The sequence below is a fragment of the Stegostoma tigrinum genome, chromosome 10, assembly GCF_030684315.1.
Source record: "Stegostoma tigrinum isolate sSteTig4 chromosome 10, sSteTig4.hap1, whole genome shotgun sequence".
Lineage (NCBI taxonomy): Eukaryota > Metazoa > Chordata > Chondrichthyes > Orectolobiformes > Stegostomatidae > Stegostoma > Stegostoma tigrinum.
Genome location: NC_081363.1, coordinates 855768 through 865004, shown reverse-complemented (window position 1 = coordinate 865004; position 9237 = coordinate 855768). Strand labels below are relative to the sequence as shown.

At 47.9% G+C, this 9237-nt stretch overlaps 1 protein-coding gene across 1 annotated transcript in view; it reads left to right on the top strand.

The window, feature by feature from the left end:
• The first annotated feature begins 585 nt into the window (after nucleotides 1-585).
• Nucleotides 586-9237, top strand: part of mlh3 (mutL homolog 3 (E. coli)) — a 33357-nt gene continuing 24705 nt past the window's right edge. Inside the window, exons 1-3 of the mRNA XM_059649410.1 lie at nucleotides 586-4413; nucleotides 7817-7906; nucleotides 8438-8517. Of these exons, the coding sequence (XP_059505393.1) occupies nucleotides 618-4413; nucleotides 7817-7906; nucleotides 8438-8517 (3966 nt within the window). The 5' untranslated portion in view covers nucleotides 586-617. The remainder of the gene's footprint in view (nucleotides 4414-7816; nucleotides 7907-8437; nucleotides 8518-9237) is intronic.

Here is a 9237-nt window from a genome sequence, read left to right as displayed (position 1 = left end):
ACCTTTACTATCAGCCTCCCGTGTCAAAAGCTTCGCTGAAATCCAACCTATCTGGTCATCTCTGAAAAGAATTCAGTCCAGTTGGTGAGATCTTGTACACACTGGTTTAAAGGAAAACTATTCTGGGTGTATTTTAATAATTCTGCTCCCTCTGAACTTTCACACCTTTCCAGTTAATGTTGGGGAAGCTGACCATCATTACCTTTAGGGTTAATGGGGAAAGGGGCAGGGAAATGTTGATGAGGAGGAACGTTGGGTCAGTAAGATGCTGCTTGAGCCTGCTGTGTTCATCCAACTCCACACCTTGTTACCTCGGATTCTTCAGTTCCTATTATCTCTGATGGGTCAGTAAGGATTAGTCTCGATGGGGTGTTCCTATTTATAATGGCCTTATTAGATTTTGAATTCTGTCAGATGTGCCTCTGTTTGTGTCAGACGCATCATGGAGGATACAGGCATTTCACTGTCCTAGTGCTTCCTACTGCATTCGCCAACACGCATGCGCGGAGCTCGCCGGCGCACATCTCCCAGGAGGCCGCGAGCACGGAGCATGCGCAATCGCGCCCTGTCTCCATGGTAACACGGCCTAGTGGCGATGGGTCGAGCCTACGGCGGGAATGGCAGACCGAGCGGTGGCCGAGGAGCGTGGCCGGCTTCGGCTGTTGGCGGCCGACACTCAGGCCGCTCTGCGCTCCGGGGTGGCGGTGCCCTCTCTCGCCCGGTGCCTCGAGGAGCTGCTCCTCAACAGCCTGGAGGCCGGCTGCGGCTGCGCGGCCGCTCGTGTGAACGCGCAGGCTGGGCGCGTGCAGGTGGCCGATAACGGGGCGGGCCTGGAGCGCGCGGCCCTGGAGCTGGCGGGCACGCGCTACTGCAGTGGGAGTGGGAGTGGGGGTGATCCTAGGTATACGTGTGTTCCCAGGGCAGGTGGTGGCCCAGGGGGTGGTGGTGGTCAAGGGAGGGGTGGTAGTGACCCAGGATGGGGTGGTGGCCCAGGGAGCGATGGTGGTGACGGCCCAGGCGGTGGTGGTGGTCCTGGGAACCGGGGTTGGAAATGTCCCAAGGGAGAAGACGATGGTGATCCCAGCTACCTTGACCTGCCAGGGCCTGGCGCCCGCGGTGAGGCCCTGGCCAGCATTGCTCACCTGTCAGGACTGCTGGAGATAGTGAGCAGGCCGCAGGGCTCCAGTGGGACCTGGGTGAAACTATTCCGCAATGGGCATGCCCGGCCGGTTTGTGAGGCTGAGACGGGGAGGCCGAGTCCCGGAACCACTGTCACCGTCTGCAACCTTTTCTACCAGTTGCCAGTGAGGCAGCGCCGCCTTGGTCGGCCCCTGGAGTGGGAGCAGATCCGCCGCCGAGTGCAGGCTCTGAGCTTTCTCTACCCTGGGGTCTCGTTCACTGTACGTGATGAAGCCTCGTCTGCGGCTGGAGGCTCGTTGGTGGTGAGGCTTCCCAAAGTCAGTAACCTTCAGGCCCGCTTTGCTCAGATCCATGGCTCTCAGCAGGCAGCAACGCTATGCTGTATCCAGCACTCATCCAATGGTTTCCAGCTGAGTGGCTTCATCAGCCGTCAGGGCCACCACAGCAAAGCCCAGCGACTGGTCTTTGTCAACCGGCGACTGGTGCTTAAAACCCGTATCCACAAGGAGCTGGACTCACTGTTGAGGCGACACAGCTTAATCTGTCAGCCTGAACCTGGCACTGGGCCCCGGGGAGGCTCTGATCTTCACCCTGTCTATATCATCAACATCAACTGCAACCGTAGCCAGTATGATGCCTGCTGGGAGACAAACAAGACCTTGCTAGAGTTCACTGACTGGAATCTTTTGCTGAGTTTGCTGGAGGAGGGGGTCCAGGCCTTCTTGCGACAGGAACAGTTACTGGTTGACCCCACAGAGGAGCAGATTCCTGTCCCGCTCCCTGTTGCTGGCTTGGACTTCAGGTTCTCACATGAAAGAGTAGCAGTGCTGTCCAAATCAGTCCATCGTCTGGTAGTGGTTCGAAACATTCCAAGGTTGGCAGCACATTCCGAACCCTGTGATGCTGTCTGTCAGGGGCAAGTCTGTGACGACATCAAACATCCAGCCTTGCATGGTCAACAGAGTGGCCTGTCCTGCATTAAATCCCCAAGGCACAGCCTTCGTTCTGCATATCAAGAAACAGCCACAAGTGACAAGTCTCCATTGGAAAAGGAGGGAAGCATTTTGCTCAGAGACCTGAGTACATCAGCCAGCTCTCGGACACAATCAACACAGCAAGCACAGCCTGGCACAGCTCTTTGCCTCCTCACAACTGCCAATGAGAATAGGACCTTGTCTGTCACTGAAAGCCCCGTACAAGAGGAGAAGCAAGCAAAGGTGGGGATCGGAAAGCAGGCAGGGGTACCACAGAGGGAGCGGGGGAGGGAGTCACTGGGGGAGCAGGCAGGGGAATCACAGGGGGAACAGCTGAGGGAGTCACTGGGGGAGCAGGCAGGGGAATCACAGGGGGAACAGCTGAGGGAGTCACTGGGGGAGCTGGCAGGGGAATCACAGGGGGAACAGCTGAGGGAGTCACTGGGGGAGCAGTCAGGAGAATCACAGGGGGAACAGCTGAGGGAGTTGCAGGGGGAGCAGGCAGGGGAATCACAGGGGGAAGAGGTGAGGGAGTTGCAGGGGAAGCAAGCAGGAGATGTGGGGCAGGTGGGGGAATCCCGAAGAGAGCAGGCAGAAGAGGGGGAGCAAATGAGAGAAAGGGAGCAGATGGGGGATCCATGTGAGAAGCAGGCTGGAGAATCACAGGGGAATCAGTGGGTGGAGGAGCTGTGTGGGGAGCAGGAAGTTGAGGTGGAATGGCAGAAGGACGGGGTGCTGCGGGGAGTAAAGATGGTGGAATTGAGTACGACTGGTCTCATAACCCACATTGTCCCCAGAAAAACAATAGAAGTAGGCACTGTAAGTGTTAGCTCTTCAGACTGGAGTCATGTCCATCGTCCGGGTCCAGTGAGTGCTTGGGAGATTCTGAATGAAAGGAAGAGAAAGGGAGATGGACAGCTCCTGCCTGATGACCGAGTGCTCTCAAACATATGTCAGAAAAGTGGGAGAGATATTCCCCGAGGTTCTGTGACTGACTGTCAGAAAATTCAGGATACTCATCAGCCTCACCATACATCTGAGACCTTTGCAGAATCAATGATAATCTCTCAGAAGATGAATTTACCACAATATCTCACCAGTTTGGAGAACAGAACTCCTGTCAACTGTGAGCCCATGTGTTGTCAGGCGAGATTCCACAGAAAGCTGGGCATGTCTCTAATAACTGGATCTCTGGATGTATTTCGGAGAAACTATGGGAAAATCAATGATGACCAGGATGGTGGAGGCTCTTCTCAAGGCAGTGCACCTATTCAGGACAGTACTGGTGAAGCAACCAAAAGGCCATCACTGTTTAATGTGACTGAAACCCCAGGAACAGAGAGGCTACACCAAAACACCAGTATCGGATTTACTGGTTCTGTAATTAGTGACCAGAGTGAGAGTTTGCAGCTTAATCAGTGTGATTGCCATAGTCTTTTAAGGAATTTGCATTCAGTTGGAACTTTCCCAGTTACTGGTCGTGTGGCCAGGGCACATGCCACTCCGTTTACAATGCCTGGTTATTCACAAGCCAAACAAACCTCTCCAGTTAGCAAGGAGCCTCGAAGAACCCTTGCTGCAAAATTGTCCAAGTTAAAGGACCTTAATAAAGGACATGCTGCTGATGAGAAAAGGGAAGAATCCAAAGCAGGAAGTTCCCTCAGCTCTCGCCAACCTTGTGAGAGTTTCAATGACCTTCTTCAGCCAGAACAGCAGTGTGCAAAACCTCCAACTCTACAGCAAGCACACTCAGCTGTTCCGGTGAACTCTGAAAATTGTCCCCTTCGAGAAAGGGGAATGAGTGAGGCAGACTGGCAGGAAGACAGCATCGGTGCAACAATTGAGAGAGCCCAATTCCTGAGTAACAGTAGCTCTTGTCTTGATAAGTTGCCTTGGCCCGCAGTTGATGAAAGAACTGATAATGGAACAGATGCTCACTCTGGTCTCCAACCTGCAGACCAATCTCAAGATGACAGAACAAGTTCTGTAAATTTGAACCCACTTATAAGTGATTCTGTAGCCACGCAGAAAATGTCAGAACCAGTTTATATCCAAACTAACTCAACAGATGCTGAACAATTTCTGAGAAGTTGTGCCGAGGCCAGTAAAGATCGAAGTGATCCATTGAAAAGTTTCTCTTCGGACTGGTTGCAGTACTTTGATGGATCCCTTGGGAAGATGGTGTATGTAAATAGCATGACTGGACTGAGTAGCTATGATGTCCCACCAGATGTCCAGGCAGAAGCAGCTTGCGTGAAAGACTTCACAACAATGCCAGTTAATGTTCTCACTAAGACTGGTGAGTTTGTAAAGAAATTACACATTCCATCTTTCAAAATCACCTGCCCCTCACACTCATGTACAAACAACAACAGTTAATCTTGTTAATAATTGGAACTTCTACCCTAGCTCTCTCAAGGTTCGGTATTGTAAAGTTGTCTCTGTCAGATCATACAAGCTCTTGAACCTCCTTTGCAACTCGATAAGGTCACAGTTGATCTTGATAACAATATTACTGTGATTGCTGTAGAGCTCAGAAGTCTATCGATCTCAATCTGTAAGATCATACCCTTTAATTTCTACTTACGTCATTAATTCATTTAATTCGTTTTAAATCCTACACACATTTGAGATAAAGAGTAATTCATTTTGCCTTTTTACCATTTATTTCCACTTTTGATCCTATTTGCTGTTTTTATTTTGTTTGCCCTCTTTACAGCCCTAGTTCAGAGAGGTTCAGGAGACTGACACCAGATATGGAAGAGAGATCTTATGAGGCGAAGTTGAGTAAATTAGGTCTTCACTTGTTGGAAGTTAGAAGAATGAAGGTTGACCTCATTGAAACATTGATGGTTCTTAGGGGACTTGACGGGTTGATGTAAAGAGGTTGTTTCCTGTTGCGGGGAGGTCTAGGACCAGGAAGATGCAAGGGAGTGGGAACCAAAGAGTACTCTCAGAATCACATCAGGAAACAAGAGGTAGAACATTAGTCAGTGATGTAATCGGTAGCTTGGCAAGTCAGAAGAAATGAAGATTAAAAAGCTTCCAGCAAAGGAATTTGACAGGATTGAGCTGTTTACAATTCAATGCAAGAGAGAGGAATTAAAGGCACAGACAGACTTATGGCAGCGCAATTGCGTTGTTATAATGGAAGCCTGGCTAAACAAGGGGAAGAATTGGCAGCTCAATATCTCTGGATATAGAATTTTCAGGCAGGATAGAGTGAGTGACAAAAAAGGAGGGGATGGTAGTAGTATTGGTTAAGGAATCAATTAGAGTTGTGAGAAGAGATGAAATATCAAATGGGTTGACAAATGAGGTTTTATAGGCTGAGTTTAGGAATTGAATTTGGGCAGTAACGTTACTAGTATGTCAGGAGCTCCCAAATAGTGAGAGGGAGATAGAAGAACACATGTATAGACAAATTTCTACATATATGAATTAGAGGGCAGTAACAGTGGGAGACTTTAATTATCCCAATATCAAATGGGTTTCAAACAAAATAAGGGGTATTGAGGGTGAAAAAATCATGTACTGTGTCCAGAAAATGTTTCTAAACAATGCAATGACAATTCTAAGAAGCGGAGATGTAATTCTGGATTTAGTTTTGGGAAACGAAGGTAAGTAAGTGGGTGAAGTGATACTGGGTGACCATATTCGGGATAGTGACCACAATTCAGTTATAGAACACAGAGCAGTACAGCACAGTACAGGCCCTTCAGCCCACCATGTTGCGCTGAACTTTTACCCTAAACCTAAGGTCTATCTAACCTCCACTCCTACTTTATGCTATCATCCATATGCCTATCTGATAGCCGCTTAAATGCCCCAAATGAGGCCGACTCCACTACTCTCTCTCCAGCAATGCATTCCATGCCCCTATCATTCTCTGAGTAGAGAATCTACCTCTGACGTCATCCCTATAATCTACCTGCACTCACTTTAAAATTGTGCCCCCTTGTAATAGCTACCTCCACCCTAGGAAAAAGCCTCTGGTTGTCTACTCTATCTATACCTCTGATCATTTTGTACACCTCTATCAAGTCACCTGTCATCCTTCGTCATTCTAAAGAGAAAAGCCCTAGCTCTCTCAACCTTTCCATGTAAGACCTTCCCTCCATTCCAGGCAACATCCTGGTAAATTTCCTCTGCAGCTTTTCCAACATCTGAAATCCTGGGCTGTGCTGCCAAAGACACCAAAGCAGACCACCACTGGACATGCCACAATGCCACGAGGAGCCACCATCACCACTGTAACAGCTGCCCAAATCATCCCCCCTCCGACTTACCAACATAGCTTCTGCGCATGTAGTGGCCAGCAACGAGTTCTTGTGCTTGCCCCTCCACCTCCTCGTTGCCGCTGCCAGAGTCCTCCTGTTGGCTCACCAGCCACTGCCACACTCCGGATCCTGTTGAACCTCCTTCCTATGGCTTTCTGCCAAAAAATGAGAGAAGGTAAAAAAGAAAAGGAGAGACAAAAGAAACAGTGGGCAAGCCCTGGGTACGGATGATAAATCAGGAATAAAAGTTTTAGACTGGGAAAAGGCAAATTTTACACAACTGAGAAGTGATTTGGCTGAGGTGGACTAGACAAGGTTCCGAAAGGATAAACGAGTGGTAAGCCAGTAGGAAGGCACTAAAATGTGAGTTTCACAAAGCAGACTTTTCAGGCTCCCTTCGTCTAATGATGTTGAATGGGTCCTTGACAATGTTTGAAATTACATTTTCTGTAAAAGTGTCTTCAGCCCCCTAAGTTTATAATGCCTTAGCTGGTTTTTGGTGTGATTGGTTACAATGCATTGTTTACCTCTTGTTATGCAACAGCCTTTACACTACTTAGACCAGTTCAAGCATAACCAAGCATTGCCAGTAACATTTGTCTTAACTCTCACCTTTTGCTCATTCTGAAGTCTGGCCTTAGAATGGATGCTGAGCAATTGTATAAATGCCTAACCCAACTAATTTCAGCAACTCAGAGAGCAGGATGCAGTAAACTGGCAGCATGGGGGAGTTTCTGCTCTGTGTAACTGAAGCCCACACAGTGTTTTAATTGAAGTAGCTCTGCGGATTCCAATCATCACCATTGGACAATGAAGATAACTAACTCATATATAATGCTGCTGAATTGCACATACTAATATATAGCACTCTTCACACTGACTGTGCAAGCAATCACAGAATCGTACAGTCGAAGGGCCCATCGAATCATCACTGACAAAAAAAACACACTAAATCTACACTAGTTGCACATTCCAGCACTAAGTTCATAGCCTTGAATATTCTGACATTTCAAGTACTTTTTACAGTTTGTGAGACTTCCCACCTCGACTATGCTCCCAGGCAGAGCGGTCCAGACCCTACCACCCTCTGATTGAAAAACATTTTATTCAAATCCATCTAAACTTCCAGCCTTTCGTCTTAAAATTACTCCCGTTTGTTGTGTACCTTTCAACTAAAGGGAACAGCTGCTTTCCATCCTCCCAGTCCATGTCCCTCATAATCTTATACACCTAGACCTGTTACCCTTTCAGTTTTCTCTGCTCTAAAGAAAACAACCCAAACGCAACATCCTGGTCAATCTCCTTTGCACTCTCTCCATTGTCCTATAGTGTGGTGACCAGAGATGTGGTCTAACCAGAATTCTGTTCTATTCACTATGTTTCTGGTATATATTTAATATTGCTCATTGCTTTCTCTGGCAGGTTTCCAATACCAGTGTTATCCATTCCGCAGCCATTGTCTTATCCCTTTCCTGCCACGGCCACGTGAAGAGAGACAGAAAGACAGAAGCGGTGAGGGATTACTAGTAGAGATGGAATCGGTTTTACTTGGTTCTGGATGGGACAGGGATGGCATCTCTGTGGACAAATTTCAAACTCTAAAGCTTCAAACTCTTTCTTTCCTGCTTCAGGCATTTCACATCTAAGCCTAATGTTAATACGTTTCCAGGTCACTGTTTATTAAGTTTGAGCTCGGAATGGATGTGCAATGCTGTGGTTTGTCAGCCAAAGGTGAAACTAGATAGCCTGCGTCAGCCATGATTTGTTGTTGAGAGAGTGGAGTTGGAGTTGAGGAGAAAGTTTTGGGACAGAACCTCAAAGGTTCTTGCTGTTCATCTTGTTCCTCATCCCTGGGTTCCCTTGCCTTGTAATTCCATTCTTCGTCTGAGTTACTGTCCATCTCAATACTGGTTCAACGTGAACTTGGGGTTGTCGTCCAATATCCCCTGCATTAGGACCAGGAGACACAAATTATAATTGAGGTACAGTCCACATTGTGAATATATTGAATGTTACCGTATGGGTTTTTGTCTGTTTGGACAGGTACCCAGTCAGGATCAAGTGATTCTCTGCAGTCACTGTTCCGGGAGTGGACAAATCCAGTCTTTCTTCGTCCTCCAGAGGTAGGATCTTCCTTGTGTGGCTGTTTCTTGATGTATCCAACTGATTAGTGGGTCCTGTTCATCCCTCCTGTGCTGAACGGCCTTTGACTGTTACTCCGCACTTTCTCAATTTTCAACCTCATTTTCAAGTCCTTCCAAATCCTCTTCACTGCTACACAGTCATCTGCGAAGTCACAACATCCTCTGCGTAGAAAATAGAACGGTACAGCACAGTACAGGCCCTTTGGCCCGTGACGTTGTGTTGAACTTTTACCCTAACCCTAAGGTCCTTAACCTCCACCCCTACCTTATACTATCATCCATATGCCTATGTAATAGCTGCTTAAATGCCCCTAATGAGACCGACTTCACTACCCTCTCCCTAACTGCAGTTACATTGTGCCTTGGTGTAGCAGCTGTGCTGCCCCATACCGCGAGAAATTACAGAGAGTTGTGAACACAGCCCAGTCTGTCACGCACACCAGCCTTGTTCCATTGACTCTGTCTATACTCCCCGCCAACATAATCAAAGACCTCTCCCACCTCTCCCACCCTCTTCCATCGGGCAGAAGATGCAATAGTTTGAAAACATTTGCCGCCAGATTCAAGAATAGCTGCTTTGTCACTGATATCATGCTTATGAACAGACCTGTCATTTATTAGAGTTGATCTTTCTCGACACCTTCATTGTAGCTGTAACATTATATTCTGTATTCGGTTCTATTACTATGATGTACTTAC